This window comes from Cygnus atratus, chromosome 7, assembly GCF_013377495.2.
Source record: "Cygnus atratus isolate AKBS03 ecotype Queensland, Australia chromosome 7, CAtr_DNAZoo_HiC_assembly, whole genome shotgun sequence".
Taxonomy (NCBI): Eukaryota; Metazoa; Chordata; class Aves; order Anseriformes; family Anatidae; genus Cygnus; species Cygnus atratus.
In genome coordinates, this window is record NC_066368.1 from 7,712,319 (window position 1) to 7,731,406 (window position 19,088).

Sequence of the window (19,088 nt, forward strand, 5' to 3'; positions counted from 1 at the left end):
CTAGCAAGGTGTAAGGAGCTGGGGAACTCCATATGTCACAGTTCCACGGCCACAGAAAGTTGACCTGGGAAGGAAAACAGTGTCATTCAAAATCTGTTTTATTTATACGTATGCACACACACATACACACACACACACACACACACACACAAAGGAAAAGATGTCAGCCCTCACCTTGAGGGTTGTTAGTTAGCTCCATAACCCCACTTAAACCTTCCTAAAAGCCCATTGGCATTCACATATTAGCAGTAACAAGGCAAATTTCCTTCTTATGAGGAAAAGTTGTAAAATTTGGGTTTTGAAAGATGGATATGATTCACCTCTAGATTCACAAAAATAGAGTTCCAGGTAAAAAGTCAAAAAGCCATCTTGTAAGTACCCTTTACTGACACCAGCTGTTTAACTGGATTGTCCCAGCCAAAACTCTGCAGCTTGCTTTTTTTTTTTGAGCTAACAGTAAAAGGGGTTTCATTCTTGTCTAAATAATCCATACCAATGCCAAACAATAAGAAATACTAGAAAAAACTCTAACATATATTTTCTCTGTTGTGAAACATATCAGTTAGTTCTTGACCTAAACCCAGCAGATAAGCAGAACAGCAGACTGTGGTCCTTCACAAACAGCTTATCCATCTGTCTTTATGCCCCTCTCCAGGCTTCTCTGTAGAGATTAAAGATACACTTCCTTCAGATGCTCTACACAGACCATCTCTACTAAATCTCTCACTCTTGCTGTTACTCTGGACTTCACTCTGTGTGCGTGGTACCTGAAGTAAGCACTCCACGCTTGAAAATGACCCTACTTCTGGTTACATTCTCAGCCCAGCCTATTAAATTAGAATAACTACTCCCTGATCATCTATACAGTACTCCTGGTAATGCACCTGGGGATGAGACTTGCTTTATCTCAACAGCAATGTGGTGCTGGTTTGTAATTGTTTTGCTGGGGCAGAGTATCCTCCGCAAATTATTCACTACTGGATTCTTTTCCAGACGGTTATTCACCATTTTGTATTCAAACATTTCCTTTTCTGTCCAAAGAGTAGTATCTTGTCATTACTGAAATTCATGCTGTTGATTACACATTGTGTGTCTGGTTTATCAAGACTATTTTTTAATCCTGTCTCCCAGAGTCTTGCACTCCTTTCCCATTCCTTCTGACCTGTTGAAAGGACCTACTTACCGACGACCACCTTCTCCGTGAATTATATTGACTGTTTCTGCTCCCAGTCTTGCCCATAGCAGAGTGAATAAGGTTTTATTCCAGAGAAATTCAACTTTTGCAGTATTTTTGGGGTTAATTTCAACATCAAGGTATTTTGTATAAACCTGGTCTTCAGAGAGGGCTCCACTGGAAACAGAATGAAGACAGTGAAGATAAATGTAATAGTTTAGAGACTACTGGACTAAGTATTGTTCTTCACAAGATCAGGCTTTTCCCTTTGTTGCTGTACTTTGCAACAGCATAGGGTGCTGGACTGGGACTCTGTAGGCATGCGCTGAACAGGGAGAGGACAAAAACAATACCAAAAACTTTTAGTGGGCATGTGGCAGGAGACAACCAGGAGATGATCAGGGTGAGGTGGGGATGGCTGCTGGCGTTTGTGTGCCTCCAGTGCCTGAGCGCTGGGTTTTGCAGGTAGGGAGGGCTCTGGGTGAGGTTTTCAGAGAGGATTTTTCTGTGATTTTATAGATGAGCTGGGAACTTCCGGCTCTGCTCTGCACACACACACACACAGGGGCATGGGAGAGCACGTGGAGGTGCTTGTTTCAGAGCAAGTACAGAAGACAGTGGGAGCTATGATTTGGATAGCCAACAGAGATGATAAGCTGTGAATGAAACTCACTGTCCAGACTGTATAAATGTGATATTTATATCATAGTGATGGATTTTAATGTATCGATGGAGGAAGTACACACATCCACTTTGCAACCTGAGGTCGGGCACAGGATTGCCTTGCAGGAAAGCGTACAGCAAGCCACTGGCAGTGCAGGGAGCCTTATCAGCACCCAGGTGACTGCATTAATGCATGTGATGCAATGCTGGCATGGGAGAGGTCACGCTAACGTGCGTATGAAACAGGTGAGCGCAGTCAGAATTACGTGAATACAAGAGGTGCAATCTTTTTTCCTTTAATGAGCAATTCAGAGAAACAGCACTTCCGTCAAGCTGGATTCCTAATTTGCTGTAAAGTCACAGAACTCATGAAAAGGACGTGACTTTTACTTCTTGGCACAACCATCCTTCTGCTCTCATGGGTCTTACCTACATGATAACTTGTTTCATAGCTAATGTTAACTAGACTGTCTGCAACAAAGAATAAGGGTTTACACTGCTCAAATATCTGGAAACTGTGTAGATTAAGGTTAGCAGTATTAAATGCGATTGGGGCAGTACTAATTTATCTTACCTGGCAATTTCATATTCTTTTGTGTTCCCCTCTGTGTCATGGAAAATTAGGCTTATGTCCCCCCTCATTTTCTTTACACCAGACAGTTTGATAAACACTTTTTGTCTCCAACCTGCGTAAGAACAGCAGAATAAAACTGGATTGTCATTGATAGGAGAGAATTAAAAGTGCTAGCATCCTGGAAAATGCTTTTTTTCTGACCAGAATTCATTCATGCTAGCTAATGAAAGATTCATTGAGCTTGAAAGATGATGATGATGCAGCATTTTTTTTTTTTGTCAGAGGTCTTAGTAGGTGTTTATAGAAGTAACAGAAGAGCATGGCTGTAAATCGTGTCAAGGCAATCACTTTTCAAATGTGAACAACTGTAACAAACCTTCTCCACTTACTAGTGAAAGGTGGATCTGCTGCTGTATTTAAAAAATATTTTTGGTTTACTCTCTTAAATTTATCTGGAAATCTGTCAGCGTAGTGCCCCATCATCGGACACCCCTCTTGGGGACATGGGAAACATTCTCCCTAGGAAAGATATGAGCATCGGTTAATGAGGTGTGTGGTTTTCATCCTGGCTTGGACAAAATTAAGGCTCAATTAAGGCTTCTGTTCTAACCTTGCAAAGCTGGGGCACTGCTGTATGCTGTTATATCTTACCACCAAAACCTGATAATGGGCTCTGTACTCATGCACACAAGCACACGTGGAATAAGCAGATATGATACCTGTGTACATGATGGTCTGAAACTCCCTATTTTGGGGAGTCTACTCTTCAGCTAGAGTCTAGGACAAAATGTAAGTTTAATTTACCCTACCAATGGAAGGGAACCTGCCTGTATCCATGTTGCAACACTATACGGGTGACAAAAGAATCATATGTGCTTTAAGTTTCTTTTGTAAGTGTATTTATTCAGGTGCTCTAATCTGCCCAGTGTAAATTAGAACATTTAAGGCTTTTGGAAGCTCCAAATATCTCTTCTTCCAGCCAGGACTTAGTAGGGTTAATACGCAAAGAGCCTATACGTTCTTTGCATAAAGGTTTAGGGTGAGAATTGCATGGGGTTTATTTTTTATTTTTCTCTTTATTTTGGTGGTTTCATCTGTGTATTCATTTTTCTAAAGCAAAATAGTTGATGGATGCCCTGTGTGCTGTGCCTCCTCCTACTAACTTGCACTGCCCAAGCTGATTTTTGAGCTCAGGTCTGCTGCTGGCTAGGTGATGTGAGAGCAGAACCACAAGCGCTCTATGCACATGGTGTGATCTAACCTGAGTGCAGAGGCCTTGATTATTTTCTTTAGATTTCATCTGTTCTTGGGCCGATATACTTACTGCCTCATAGGATTTGTATGATTCACAGGGATATCCAATGAATCCGGTGGGATAGAGGATGCTTTCAAAATAATACTCGTGGCTGCGTGAGTGATGGCATCCCCCAAAAATCGTAGCATCTGTTGGGACAAAGTTTGTGAGCATCCATGAAATAACCTCCTGCTATCCTGTACAAGACTTGTACTTGCCTTACCTTAAGACATGGAATACAACAGCAGCATGGATTAGTAACATATACACACACACAAACATATACATAGCTGTCTGTATATATGATGTCACAGCAAGTGACATTAAGTATAGTTTTAAAAGGTTTAGTAGAACAAAGAGAATTCCCCAGCCTTCTGCCATCCACTCAAGTCTGAAGAAGTCTCAGGTGGAGACATGAGGTGCCCACAGTCCCTGACAATGCTGTGTGCTTCTGTCTATTGTGTGCCTTCAGGGTGCTGGATGCCCCTTGCAGCACCTGCGAGGGACCAAGAGCAGTGCTGTTGTGCTGCAGGTTTAGCAACGGCACCGGCCACCCTCAGCCTAGAAAGTGTCCTGTTGGAAATGTCGCTGTTGTGGGGCTGGACTTGCCTCTCTGTGTTCTGCAGGTTCAATTCAAATTGCAGAAGCAAAACCTAGGCCTATTTGATACCTCTGACTACTACTTTTCCTGCAGTGTTCCCTGAGTAGCACTGTTCTGATCTAGCCTTTATTTCTCGTTTTACTTTCCTTCTTATAAGTAAATAGGCAAATAATAATAATAATAAAAATCTTGTACTGTTTTCTTCCAAAAGAATAGCTACTTTCACAGTTCACGTTTCAGAATTGAATGAAAATTAAATACTGAGCATGTTGGGAATGTATGCTTACCTGCAATAAGAGCTTCAAAATCATTTTGTTTCATGTCTGGAATTAAATCACTGCAGCCAGGCATTACAGTTCCTCCATTTGGGTAAAAGTCAAGGTGGCCAGTAGCGTTGTACATTCCAAGCCCTAGGATTCGTACATGATTGTGTCACAGTCTCAAGGTACATCTGCAACATGCCCATCTCTACAGCTACTTGCTTGCACATGAATGCTTACCTATGGCAGGAAAGTGGGCAGCATTACTGTGAATAACATCAACAAAGTTTGCATCTGAAGGATCCAGCCTCACCTCTGGAGGAGTGCCTTCAAAATAGGGTCCAGCAGGGTCCAAACCTTTAGCAAAAAAATAAAGAAATTTGGGTTCAGGGGAGGGAAAAGTTACACATTAATGTCTTTTGCCAACTTACAACATCAGACATTTAATATTGCACAAGTCATGTTGAATAATGACCAAACTGAACCAAATGCACAATGTGAACCTTTCTACAGACTCATTCTAATACAAGCAAAATATTTTCCAATAGGATATATAATAAAATTGTATTACTGTGAAGGAGGCATTTTATTATCAGTCGTTTTGTTACTGGACTGTTGAGCATCATGAGTAGGAAAACAGGCTTTTGGATGTGTTGTTTTGTCTTGGTATAGTGCTGGATTCAACGCAGTGGATGACTGTGATGTTGCAAACATACTAACAAAGAGCTCTTCTGCTAAATAGTTTTAAACCTAACTAGAAAAAAAAGATTTAATAATTACCCTTGTTTCTGAGAAGCCTAAAGTTTGTTTATTCATACATGGTGTTTGCAGCACTGCCAATGGTTTAATTCCAGTCTACAGACCAGAGTGCTGCAAGTTTCTTTCCGCTAGAAGCGTCCCTGCTAGATCTGCCCCTCGGTGAGCAGCCTACCTGTGATCCGCCGGATGCCTCGAATCCTCCTTCCCGCCTCTCCCGCTGTATGTGCACCCAGGCTGTGGCCAATTAGATGGATTTCACAAGGGCAGTACCTGAAGAGTTTCTGATCATTGTGGTGGTGGAGAGACAAGAACACAGGCTTTCAGTAGTGAGCAAAAAGGGTGCCTTATGCTGAGGGCCTTTGGGAGCCTGTAGGCTGACTTCTTGCTTAGCCAACAGTGTGTGAGCTGCTTGAGTTAATTATTGTTTAAATTAACCTAAGACTTGAAAGAAAAATGCCCAATCTAGAATTTTAAATGCCTCGCGATGATGAATTCACCATCATAGCCTCAGCATATGGTTACCATGTTCAGTTACCCTTGGTGACAAAATATGAACATTCTTGCTCATTTGGATTAAGCCCTAGTTTAAAGTTCCAATGATATGATCTTGTTTTTTATTTATTGACTCTGTTATGGAGCCCTCTTTCATCATGCGACTGTTCTCCATGGGTCTGCTTAGCAAATGTGGTCATGTCACTCAGTAGTACCTTCACTGACAAGCTTAGGGGTTTGGCATCCATTCTCCTCTTTGCCAAGAGTCGCCTGTACAAGACCTGCACTTCTCAGGTGTTATACTTGCTTTGAAGACAGCAGTAGAAATTAATGAGCGTGTAGTCTGCCTGCAGGGGACACATTTCAGCCAGGCATGTCCTGGGTTTGTAATGTGCAAAGCCAACAAGGATTGTTTGCTAACTGCTTGAGGTTTTTACACTGTTTTCTTCTGTAATGTATATACCCCCCCCCTCCACCCCCCCAAAAAAAAAGGCAGATCTTTACTATCGGTCTGTCTGTGCTTATCAGGTGACAGATACCTTCAAATACTCTTTACTGCAATTCTTCTGTTTACAGTGCAGCTTAACTTTGCTTAAAGTCAAACTCCCCAAATCTGTAAATTGTGGAAAAGAAAAATTAAGGATCACTTTTTGCAGTTTTGTAATGGAAAAAAGAGAGGTCCAGACCACAAATGGTGCAGTAATAGAGATATTAAATGAAAAGAGGCAGACAGAGATCACATAAGAAACCGAACCATCTTTAAATGACCTGGGAGTTGTATGCAAAGAAGAAAGACAGACACAAAAACAATAGTGTGAGGCTAGATATGAAGCCTTCCTAGGTAGAAACAGCAAACTGTGCCTCAGCTGGTTCTAGAGAAATGGTTTTTGGTACTCAAGTATTCATAAAGTTGCTATGTGGCCTTGTGGTCTCTGGAATATCTCTGCAATGCGAGGATTGCCTAGTTTCCAGCATCAAGTCTGCAGCCAAATAGGGGCTGATTTCAGCAGCCCTAAGTACTTGCAAGTCCATTTGAAATCAGTGGGACACGGTGGTACTCTTAAACTTTGCAGCTGAGCAGTCCTGTGCTATATGAGTAAAAGTGAACACTTGCCTTAGGAACATGAAGTTCACAACTAGAAGGCAACAGAACAATTTATTGTGCCCGTAGACAGCAAATATCAAGAAAACCTCTGGTGCTTTTAGCACCACGTCACTTTAGTGCTGCTGAGGTGCCGATATACTTGTGCTAGAAGGAAATTATTCAGGTGAAGACTCTTGTAAGCACTGAATGTGCCTTGCCTCATTGCCACTGAACGCCTTCTTACCCGTAACATCATACGGAAATGTTGCCACCTACTGGTCTTTAATTAATTGGCACCTCTTTCCAACTACATTAGCTTAATTGGAGTCTTTTGTGGCTGTGAGAAGTCCTTACAGAGCTGATAATTAGTATAATTAGCTGTATCTCAACTGCATGCATTGTGCCGCTCTTTCTGAAGCACTAGCTGACCGTACTAGATGAGGTTCAAAATCAAAGCAGAAGTATCATAACCCCACCTCATCTACTTAAGAACTGTAGGTTGTGGAGCTGTATCTTTTACCTGTAAAGTTTTTATGAAATAAGCAACCTCGGCTCCAATCACGCGGATGTTGTTCACTGCGCTGACATAGGTGCCTTTTGCACCTTCGTGCCAATCAACAGCAATGCAGTTCATGTTTTCTGCCTCCAGTAACAGCTGATGTGGGAACACACAAAGCAAAGCATTTAAGGAAACAAAATAGCAGACGGGAATTCAACTTAAATCAAAATAAACAATAAATGGTAACATAATCATGCAATTTCTCATTCATTACTGAATCGAACTCTTCACTGTAGCGTGTTCCATGTTGAAAAATAAATCTTCTTATAAAACAGAACACAGCAAAAAGTTTTGAGAAACAGTTTGAAAGACTGTAATCAAAAATATTTTGCTATAAGCCATTTATGTACATATTTGATATGATTTGGAAAAGCCACACACTGCACAGTAGCTGTTATGTATGCTATGTGACTTTCTTTGAAAGTCATCTGTAGCTTAACTAAATACTATAAGAAGTGTACTTATTTACCAAGTGTCTTTAAAACAGGGAAAATCGTGTCAGACTGTTAAGGTTCAGAGCAGACTAGAAAGTTCCTGTTTCAGCAAAGATACCTAATGTATCTGCCACCTCTGTACTGGCCACAGCCTTGCAGAGATCAGTGATTTCTCCACTAGACGAATCACGTATTAAAGTCTGCAGCCGTAGCTTTCTGTGATTAAGGCTTATGTAAGGTTTGAGAAGGGTCAAGGAGTAGAAACAAAAATTGATGCATGATAAACAGCTGAAGATGAATGGCAAAGAAAGCAGAAGCTTGAATCCTTTCCTTTAGGTACATCATGAAAATGGCTTCTAGTGAGGCAGACAGAATTGCTGTTTCTTTTCCACTGGAAAATTTGGAAATGTAATATTATAGATTAAAAGTTTTCACAGATTTACGAAAAAAAATAATGCTGCAGAACTGTGACTTAGCATTCAGTGGCGGTCTTTTTCTGTCTTTGTGAAAGAAGCAGAAACCACAGAAGATTTTCGCTTCCTTGTCAGAGCCAAGGCTGACACCACCACTATACACTCCACTGGCCAGAGGGCAGCAGCTCTGTTTTGTGGTAGCTTCCACATTTCATTTTTTGAAATCTTTTTTTTTCCTTTGCACTCATTAATCAAACAGAAAGCTTTGTCTTTCCTTTTTCTTTTTCTTTTTTTTTCTTTCTTTCTTTCTTTACAAATTGAATAGTTCTGAAACAGAAGAGTGTTTGTAGATTGAAACCTGAACTATTCAGGAAAGCCTTCAGCTGAAGGATGGTTCAATAGTTCCTGATGGGAGAAACAGTGAGTTGGCCTAATCTGATATTCTGACACCAGTGCAGAGGCTGGGGACATCTGTGTTCAGTTTGCTGCTTTGATCTGATTTGTAGGGTTTTGGGGATGAAAATTCTCTAGAGAAGCACAATGTCAGAGATGACCAAGAAGCCTTGACTATGCAGCACCTTCCAGAATGGGAACATTTTGGCTTTGGTTGGTAACTTCTTGGTTGGTATCTGCAACTATTTAATGCATTACAAAATAGGAGGTGAACCTTGGTGTCTAAGTGATAACGACAGAATGTAGTTACAACTGCTGAAGGAAAACAGAGGATATTGTCTCATACCAAGCACATTTCTACCACCCAGCCTTTTTTTCCAGTGCTGCCAAATCCATGAATGATGAAGGAGGTTTTCCTGCGTGAGGAGAAATGTGAGTTTTGGATTGTTGAGGAGTTTATCGCTGAGATCACCTGTGTGTAAACAAGCAAACAAAAAATCAAGTTGTTTTATCTCACACTTTTAAATGTTTTAAAAGTGTAATCTAAGTCATCACTTTTGTAGGACTCACACAACTCCTTATAATGGGCAGAGTCCCAGGCACTTCTCTATCCCATCTTTCCCAGTCCCACCATTGTCTCCAAAGTTGTGCCAACGTGGTTTCTGCTGCTCCTGTCTATTTTCCTTGATGCAGCAGGAACCCCCCATATAAGGTCCATGGTGCCTGAGATGGATGAGTTCCTCCAGAGGGCTCCATGCCTCCTGATTCAGCTTGTCCTTCTACTGACCTGACCTTTGGCCTCTGTGTGCTGCTTTGCATCTAAGAAACAGCATGTCTTTCTGGGCAGGTGATGTTTCATGTCTGTTTTTGTCACCAGCTACTCCAGAAAGGCTGAAAGAATTTAATGCGAGAACTGTGTACAGTAGTGGTGAAGCTGATCTTTGCCCACCACACGTTGCCACAAGCTGCTGAATTATATATATCTTTTACTCTGAGTGCGATCTCTGACCACCTGTATTGTTTTCAAACAAATATAGCACCTGTGATGTGAGCTCAGGGAGTTTGGGTGTGGAAGGGCTGTGCACTAGATCAGGGAGATGTTTAGGTGCAGTGCCTGGGAAGTAATGTAAGGTGTATTTTGACTTATTTTATCAACAACCGAAATGCCTGAGTAACCAATGCTGACTGTGTGCTGTGAGCTCACATGTCCCTGCTCTGCAGATCGTAAAAGTTTATTACAGGTGTAACCTCTCATCCTTAAAGAGCCTGAGCTGGACTTGTAGCATGGCAAACAGGACTGCTGTAAGCTGCAATGCTTGTGGTGCATCGTATTTCATGGCAGTGGATAAATGTTCCTGTATGGAACAGGGGACACTAGGTCTAGGAGCCTGCAAGGGATTTAGCAGCTTCACGTGCATTTGCTGAATTGATGTGGTCCCAGCCCCACATCTTGCAGATCCTTCTCCTTGCTTGGCTCAGAATTTCAGGACATAAACAACTTGGGTAGTTCTGTCTTATTTTCAGCATGGAGAGAGGCAGGTAAGAGTGCACAGTCACTCAGACTTCAAGGAGTGTGGTTTGAAAACAGTACGAAAATGGCCTGCTTCAGACTTCTGATTTTAGAAGTCACTGGTGCAGCTTCCCCATAAACCAGCAGTACTTGTTCCCCTATCTGAGCATTCAGAAAGCTGCTTATTTGAACAGTTTTCCAGTTTTCCTGAGAGATCTAAACACATGCAAAGGGCAGTCTGCTATAGCCCAGTTCTTGTGCAGGAAAATACCAGGAAACCTGTTCCACCTGACAGTTCCCTCACCATCATTTTATGCTTTACCCCAAACAGGTTGAAGGTACAGTAATGAGTGAACACTGAAGCTAGCTTCTTATTTTGACTCATTTGCCTATGATGACTGATGTGGGCTTGTTAACAAACATTGGTAGCTTTAGTCAGTTCTTGATGTTAAAAATAAATGTCACCTGTGAGTTATTTCCTGTTTCCCTGGTGTAGAGAGAGAAGCTCAAGTTCATATGTTCAGGAGAGTCAGGCAAACCTGTCAGAAGTCTCCCTGGTACCCCAGACCACGGGGGGTCATCTGAGAAACAGCCAAGCCTGGGGAAGCAAATTTCTTTACCTAGAGTAGAAGAAACAAATGGTTTATGTTTTGGACTCTCTTACAGCTAGATAATATGTTTAAGACTGCAACAGTCTGAAGACTGTCCTCAGGAAACTGAGGATTTTGTTCTGTGATTGATTTTGAAACAGATTTCTTCTTGTTTCTTTTATGGATATTGCCTGAAGTAGGTAACACAAGGGGAACTATATAATTTGAAGATAAACCTAACCAAGTAGGGATCCAGACACTATTTTGACACCATATTCTCAGCTTGTAAAAGGTGTTTTATTTTATTTATTTATTAAAAGTCTTTTAAGAAACGCTTGTTAGAACTGCTCCTGCATTCTTCCTGCATCAAAGCATTATGCCTCATTGTAGGAATGGATACGTATGCAGTAGCCTTGCATAGTGAATGAGTTGATTGTTTCTTTTAATACATCATCATTTTCCAGATCAAACAGGTCTCTTGCTCTCATGCTCAACTTTTCTGTTACAGCACTGTTTGTTGTACTAAGCACCCTATTACTGAGCCATTCTTTGTAAACAGCAGTAACAGGTAGAGACATTCGTGCACTGTCTTGATAGAGCTAGGGCACATGACTGCAGTTCTCCTCTGTGAATTTTTGGCATAAAGTTATGTATCTTGTATTCTTAATAAAATTGAAACGAGGTGGAGCCTTTAGCATTAGGTCCCTGTACAGTAATAGACTTTGCCATACAGTGACACATAAATCATGCTATGACTTCAATGTAAAAGATGTCACTGTCTCCTCTGTATTATTTTGTCTGAATTCATCTTTTAGTGATGGTTTTTATAGATGTTGTATCTCACCTGTTACTGTGCCAAGGAGATAAAATGCAGTAATCCATATTCCAACCACCTAAAGCAAATCAAATATACAGGTTAAACTTTTTATTTGTGTTACATTTTTATAAAAGGGACAGATCTATAAAGAGAAACACAAAGAACTACAGCCTAGGAGGAATAACCCAGTACCCCTGAGGGGCCAATCGGCTGGAAAGGAGCTTTGCAGAAAGAGATGTGTGTGGGGGGGTCCTGCTGGCCACCAACTTGACCATGAGCCAGCAGTGTGTTGGGTCTCTGGGCATCCTGGGTTGCATTGGGAGGAGCACTACTGGCAGGAGATCCTTCCCCTCCACTCAGTTCTCTGTTCTTTGCATTTCTTCTACATCCAATGCTGGATGTAGTTTGCTGAGGGAGTGAATTGGGCCATGAGGTTCTGACTCTCCTGACGGCCAGCAGATAGGTGGGAGGTGTGGCAGAACTGACGGGCATGCATGTAACTTGGTGGAAGTCTGCATGTTTGGCAGCTTTATGCTATTTGTGCTGCCCTTGCCCAGGGCTCCTTGTGCTTCTGCACCTTCATATTCCCCCTTTGTTTGGATTTCTTTCCTCTGCATTTTCCTCCCTTGGCTTTCCTATGGCAGTGGCTCCACATATTTCATCATTTTCCTCCCTTCATGTTTGCCTTCTTCACTGTTCTCAATTTCTTCTTTTAGGTGTTTCATAGGGCATCCACCTCCCCTTTCCCACATTCTGCTTTTCTTGTAAAGTAACAATCTTGAGCTGTAACTGCTTTTCAGTCCTAAAATCTGAAAGGCAGCTCTGAAATTAATAGGCTTATGAAGAAAATGGATGAAAACTCACAGGTCATGTCTATAATCTGTGCTGTACTTCTTTTCAGAACACCTCACCAATGGGTGATGACTTTAGAAAATGTGGGAGGTTGTTGCCAAACAAGAGTGATCAGCAATTTCTTTTCAGAGGTTCGTCCTTTGAAAGCAGAAGCTGGAAATGAACGGGTAGCTAGGCAAGTAATTCAAGATAGAGAAAACTTTTTTGTGTGTCTGTGTGGAAAGTCAATTCATTTTGTTATGAAGAGAGGTGTACAGTTTGGATGGGAGACAATTTTTTTAGCAGGTAGTTTTTCTATATTGGTTTATGTTAGCCTAATAACAAAAGGACTGGGGAGATGTTAAGAAATGATATCTTTCTAAAAAGAGTTGAGGCACCACACAATTTGATGGGAGAAAATTCTTTCAACAGGCATTTAAGAGCCTTAGTGCTGAACAAGAGGAACTTGAATCACTTGTTCGTGAATGTGAACTCAGCCTAACCAGCACTGCTGGCAGGAGGGTTCCTGAATGCTGAGCTCCATTGTTTTACTCGGAATGAAATGGGATATGCACCCCACTTAGTAGCCAACCGGTAATAGCCATTTCCACTTTGCTCTTCAGCTCAGAGGAAAAAAAAAAAAGTGAATGTTCATAGATTGACATCCTAATCTATAAAACCTACACTGGTTTAGTAGCTGCCCTTCACAATCCAGCCACCTTTTGGACACTGTTGCTCAACCTGTGATTCATGGGCTGCTAGTGGATGGCTTGTGAGATATGAAAAAGTCTGAATATGACTGCCCCACACGTGGACCCACACCTTCTCAGGACATGTGCACAGACACAGTCTATTTAAGAGAGGCAAGACCAAGTGTCAGACCTTTTAATTATCAGCATCTGATAATTCTCCCTTTAGGAAATAGTGGTTTTGTTTTTGTTTTAATTTAAAACAAAATATGTTGTTTATATAATTCCTAAGACTTTTACTCACCATTCTTTTATCACCCTTATCTCCTTGAGTGGTTAGCAGTAACAGGACACAAAAAGCTTTCTGTTTTCTTTAGTGCAGACTGGGTTGCTTTATGCTTTAAAAAAAAAAAAAAAGGAAAAAGATGTTAAGTACCTATAGGCTAACTCAGTAAAGTGAAAGAAACTGGAAGAATACAGGACAAGAAAAAGGAATACTGGGAATTAGAATTAGAAATCATACGAATTTCATAAGAAAAGCAGCAATGTTAACATACATTTATGGCCTGTAGAGTTAAGAAGGAATATTTCATGCGTGGAGGAAGTAAAAAGATGCAATGGTTTTGATTCATTACTAGATAAAATTGGGCAAAAGACAATGATACAGCTGAACCAAGGTTTTTGCACTTTTATTTTTCTATGTTTACCAAAACAAGCTGATGTTCACACCAGGAAAAAAAAAAAAGTATTGATGGTGACACTTAGAACAGCTGCTAGAACTATGTGTTTTAAAATAAAGAGACTTTGGTAACTCATAGCTTAGCTAAGAACCTTTTTTTTTTCTTTTTCCATTTTAAGAGTATCAAAAAATCTATTGAAAAATTTTTGTTAAGTTACTGATTAGTAAGAAAATTCCATAGACGTGGTTTGAAAAAATCTGATATGCTAACAGGTAAGAAAAGATAACACAAATGATCTGTGGAGCTTCAGGGCAATATCAGCCTGAGGCACTATAATGAAACTTTCCACAGGACAGTTGAAAAGAAAATTTGTGCAAAACTGTTAAAAGATTAAATTGTGTAATTGAATTCAATTACATGACATGACACTCGTATGAGATCAATATTACTAGTCTCATAATACTTGAATTCTAATAAGATGTTCTGCTACTTGATATTTTGGTTAAGGAATTAAAATGTTATACATGCTCTGCTACAACAGTTAAGTGGATTAAAAGTTGAATGTGCGGATTAAGTAGATTAAAATTTGAGTAATTACTGCATCTCAAGAGTATAACGGCAATAACTAGGAGGCAAGCCCTGGACTGGAAATACCGTTCTTGCTATTGTGCACAGTCACATAACATCATGATCAAAATGTGATCACGTTTTTTAGCTGTGGCTTTTGACACTAGAGTTATTGAATGTTTACGATGGATCATTACTCTGTAAATTTTTATAAGAATCAGTTCTTGGTATTACATTGCATGTCAACATTCAGCACTGGTGACAGTGATCCAAAAGTACTGAAAAAGTACTGACATCTAGGCTAAAGGATTAGTAAATAAAAAGCACATGTAATTAATTTTGGATTATTTTATTTGTTTGGGAAAGTAAATGCTGTCACACTGCATATTATATTTACTAAATGGAGGTAAACATTTTGAGGAAGCAATAACTGAAAAAGCCTTTGAGGTTTTTCTAATATATTACTAGAACTTTTGAGTTGCTAAAGAACTTTTTAGTCTTTATCCACATACACAGATGAGAGATATATATATGCACGCACACATGCAAATATACAACATACATTAATATATGGATGGAGATTGTTATTTAAGAAGTACAGAGGTTTTGTTGCTGCTTGAATGCACAGTTCAGGAGGGATACTAAAAAAATTGAGAAGTTTGAGAGAACATCTTCTTGGGCAATCAAGAGGATGGAAAAGAAGGAATGTGGAGCAAAAACTGAAGAGGGGACTGTTTTGCCTAGGAGTACAAAGTCTCAAAGCACAGATGATTGTTCCCAAAGACATAACCTATTTTTCACCATTTAGATTTCTGTTTTTTCCAGCTTTCCTGCCGTACTGTTCCTGATTTCCAACCATACTTCCTATATTTCCTGCTCCAGCATTGTCCTTGAAGAAAGAACATTTCTGTCTTTCAGTTGTTTTAATTTCGTCTTTCATATTTTTTGGTAGTTTGGTGTAGTGTTTGGTTACTAACGTAAAGGCATCACAAAAGAGAAGTAATCCAGAGTTTAGCCGAGAATCCTTGACTATAAGTTACAAGTTAATTTCCCCTTCTCCCAAAAACTTATTGCATGTATTTGAGCCTGAGGCATTTAGATACCACTTGCTAATTACACACCCAAACATTGTAAAGTTACACAAATGGATAAAAGAAATTGAGGATAAAAAATATTACAGCAGTATCTGTAGGCCTCATAAAGGAGAACATGTATGTATTTACCCATATGTAAATACTTGAGAATCCACTCTAACTTTTTGAAAATATATTTTGTAGAGATGGCCTAGCCCATTCTGTACAAATATGCAAAGAACACCTTTTCCAGGCACAGTCCATGTTCAGTAGCTAACACAGCAAGAGCATTTCTCCAGCTTATCAAATGTGCACAGGTCTGGGCTTAGTGCTGGTGATATAGTGAACTAATTCAGGTGAGCAGAGTAACTGGCATAATTGGTTGAAGACTTAATTTCATCTCAGTCTCCTCCCCATCCCTCAGATGTGGTTGTAAATTGCCCATAGTAAGATTCAAGATGAAGGAACTTTGGCTGTGCTTCAGTACAAACAAGTAATAATAAGTAAAAGAGCATCTGGGCAATTAGCCAGTCTCCTTTCCTGCTGGCTCACCAGCTTTTAGGTAAGCTCTCCAGGAGGAAACTGACTCTAAATGAATAGCTCTGAAACCAACAAATTTAACAGTAGACAAATCAATCTCATAGTGGAGCAAAGTAGTCAGGTGATCTGGAGAAAGGAAAAGGTTCTGGACCTCGCAGGTGTCAAGGTAAGGCAAAACAGGGTTCACATACATTGTCTGGTCTGGGTATTAGAGTTTTCTGGCATCTACTGACCTCTTAAACCGAGTCTGAGACAGTGAACTAGGGCATTAGGCTCCCATAATGACTCAGAATACTGATGCAAATTCTTTTCTTGAGGCGTTAAATGTGGGAAGCGCTCCAATAAAAGGGCAGTATATATGCAAAGTCATACATGTATTTGTTCATCATTAGAGATTACAGTAAGATTGGGGCTTTCAAGTTGCTTCTGTCAGTCACTTAGAAATGGTGTACAATCCAGAGAAATGTCAGGATAATAATGAAGAAAACCTATTAAATATGTCCTGATTAACAGACATAGCTAACACTATCTGCTTTGACCTCCTAAATAATAGGGTTCTCACCTTGTCCCTACAGCAGTGTTCAGACAGTAAAACATGCAATTATGATTATTTAATCTAACTACAAGCATCATATTTAAAAAAGAAAACCAAACAAACAAAAAACCCACCTATGATTCAGTTTGGGGAGGTGGCTATGCCAATTCCAGGCTAACTTAAGCTGACTTGCAGCTGTGATCTGGCCACTTCTGTCCTTCCAGGACTTCACTAGTGTCCTTCATAGGTAGACTACTGTTACTTTTAGCCAGCTCTAAGGCCAACACTATTGGCCTTTTGCCATTTCTGAGGTGCAGAATGACCCTTGCTGATAACAACTTACTCCATAAACTGTGGTACTAAAACACATCCTGTTTGCCTCATCCTTCCCTATAACAGCTTTGTAATTCTTCCTCACTTCCATTCTCCCTTTACATTTAGAATGCTCCTAACAGTGCTTAATTTTTTCTTTTCAGCTATTATTTGTATTCTTGTGTGCTTTTTCTTAAAATAAATAAGAAAAGAGTCCAGACTCTATGTGGAAATACCATCATTTGATCTTTCTTTAAAAACACAGAGATATATTATCTGCCTAATTACCTTAGCCCCACTGAATCCGCCCAGTTTTCTTAGCTGCACTGCAGTGTCCCAGTCCAGATAGGATCATCTCCTACTGGGATTTCCTGGAATTGAAAAGTTTTTAGCCCTGGTGCTGCTGCCAGGGTCTCCTCAGTATTGCTTCCAGGACCACTCTTTGTACTGTTCAGCCTGTCTCTTTTTTATTTTTTTAAGCAGGAGCCCCAACCATCCATTAGCAAGGACAGTTACCCCCAAATCCTACCAATTCCTCAGTCACTTACCGCTGACTGCAGACCGCGTTGCTGCTTTGTACGCTCTGCTCAGGTGGCTCCTGTCAAGCCCCGGCTGTTCCCGGCTCTTTTCACTTGGAATCAGTCCCACCGCCATGGGTGTGGACCTGCCCACACGGTGCCTAATTACAGGCCGGGTGTGGGTGAGCGAGACCTTTGTCAGAATGACACTCTTAGTGCTGGATGTGACATGTTGCCTTTTCTTGTCTCTCTAGCTCTCCCGTCATTTTTAATTCATCAACAAAAAATTTACCTCTAAGGGTTTTGCTGTGGGTGTGAATAAAAGCAAGGTGAGACCATTTTAACCCTTGAAGGGGATATGGTATGGGACATTGAAATGCTTAACTGAGTTAACTGGTTATTGGAGGCTCCTGCTGTAGGCAACAGACTGAACCTCCTCTGTGGGCACTTAAGAGCAGAAACTTAATTATGCTGTTTGGTGTCACCCTCTGTTCTCAGACTGATATATGTACCTTGTGAAACAAACCCTTGTGTCTTTTTGTATAACAAAGCCTATTATTATTTTTCTTATTGTTATTATTTTATTTACTTTTTTTAAGAGATAGTGGGTTAGCTCCTTTTAAAAAGGGGAGGGCAGGAAGAATTGTTGTACAACATAGTGCCTGAGAATTTATTAGCTTTTGCTAGTAAAGTTACTCAAGCTCTGTCCACCCACTACCATTTCGACTAATCTACGTCCTCTTAGGCCATGTGGGATTCACTAATTAGGTGCCAAGCTTTAACATTGGTTGGTGTGCTCTGAAATAAAACCGACAACTCTTGGCACTGTTGCAAACAGCATAGAGCCAAGAAACCACAGCCACCTTCATTCAGACATGTCAGGAGAAGGAGAGGATGATGATAATCACCATTGTGCATCTTTTTCTCTAATGGCCAAGTGACTAGAGAAGTGGTCCAGCACATAAGTCCCAAGTACTTTTCTTTGCTCAGCAGGCTGTGGGTCTCAATGAGCTCAGACCACAGAGTGTGTCACAACCCAGTTTTTTCAGCAGCTCCTGAGCAAGACCTCAAGTCACTGCACTGCTACCTATGGGATAGGTGCTCCCATAGTCACCTGTTCACACAACTGTGAGTGACATTCATCGTTATACATGGAGTGATTCAACTGCCTAGGGGCAGGAAGTGACTTGGGTTGAATCTAAGTTTCATATAAGAAGCCAGTTTGTGGTCTTGAGATACGTGCAGTGTTTGAGAGAAGGTATAAATTCAGAAATATCACCTAAGGTGCATTTTTTTCATATGCTAAGCAGTACATAACGTGCTCAGCATGCATTGTAAAATACAAGACATGAGCGTCTGTCACTCCTTGTAGTCTATGGAGCCCGTGCGGGTGTTTGGGTTGGGGACTGGTTCTTGTTTGTTGGTGAAGTGGTGCAAACCAATGCCATCTGCAGCGATCATCACTAGTAAGAAGTCTCAGAGGAATCAGGAGGAAGCAGTGGCTGGTCAGTGATGGGATCTCATATTTAATTGCTGCTCAGACTGAAGACAAGTATGTAATTTCAGATAAGAGAACAGATCTAGCTAGTAAGAAATGATTTACAGATCTATTGTATAATAAAAATATAAATAATAAAAATTAAATATATATGTGTGTGATATATATATAAATATAAAAATATATAATAACAATTATAAGTAATAAAAACCTCATTGACTGGAAGAT

At 40.4% G+C, this 19,088-nt stretch overlaps 1 protein-coding gene across 1 annotated transcript; it reads right to left on the reverse strand.

The window, feature by feature from the left end:
• Nucleotides 1-17,498, reverse strand: LOC118248521 (pancreatic lipase-related protein 2-like). Its single transcript, XM_035547539.1, has 14 exons — nucleotides 17,393-17,498; nucleotides 13,001-13,071; nucleotides 11,645-11,693; nucleotides 10,676-10,830; nucleotides 9,047-9,172; nucleotides 7,422-7,556; nucleotides 5,498-5,606; nucleotides 4,807-4,923; nucleotides 4,594-4,716; nucleotides 3,736-3,854; nucleotides 2,801-2,930; nucleotides 2,412-2,523; nucleotides 1,184-1,351; nucleotides 1-64 (listed from the first exon to the last, which is right to left on the reverse strand). The coding sequence occupies exons 1-14, from the start codon at nucleotides 17,496-17,498 to the stop codon at nucleotides 1-3; spliced, it is 1,584 nt and encodes a 527-aa protein (XP_035403432.1).
• Nucleotides 17,499-19,088: the final 1,590 nt, after the last annotated feature.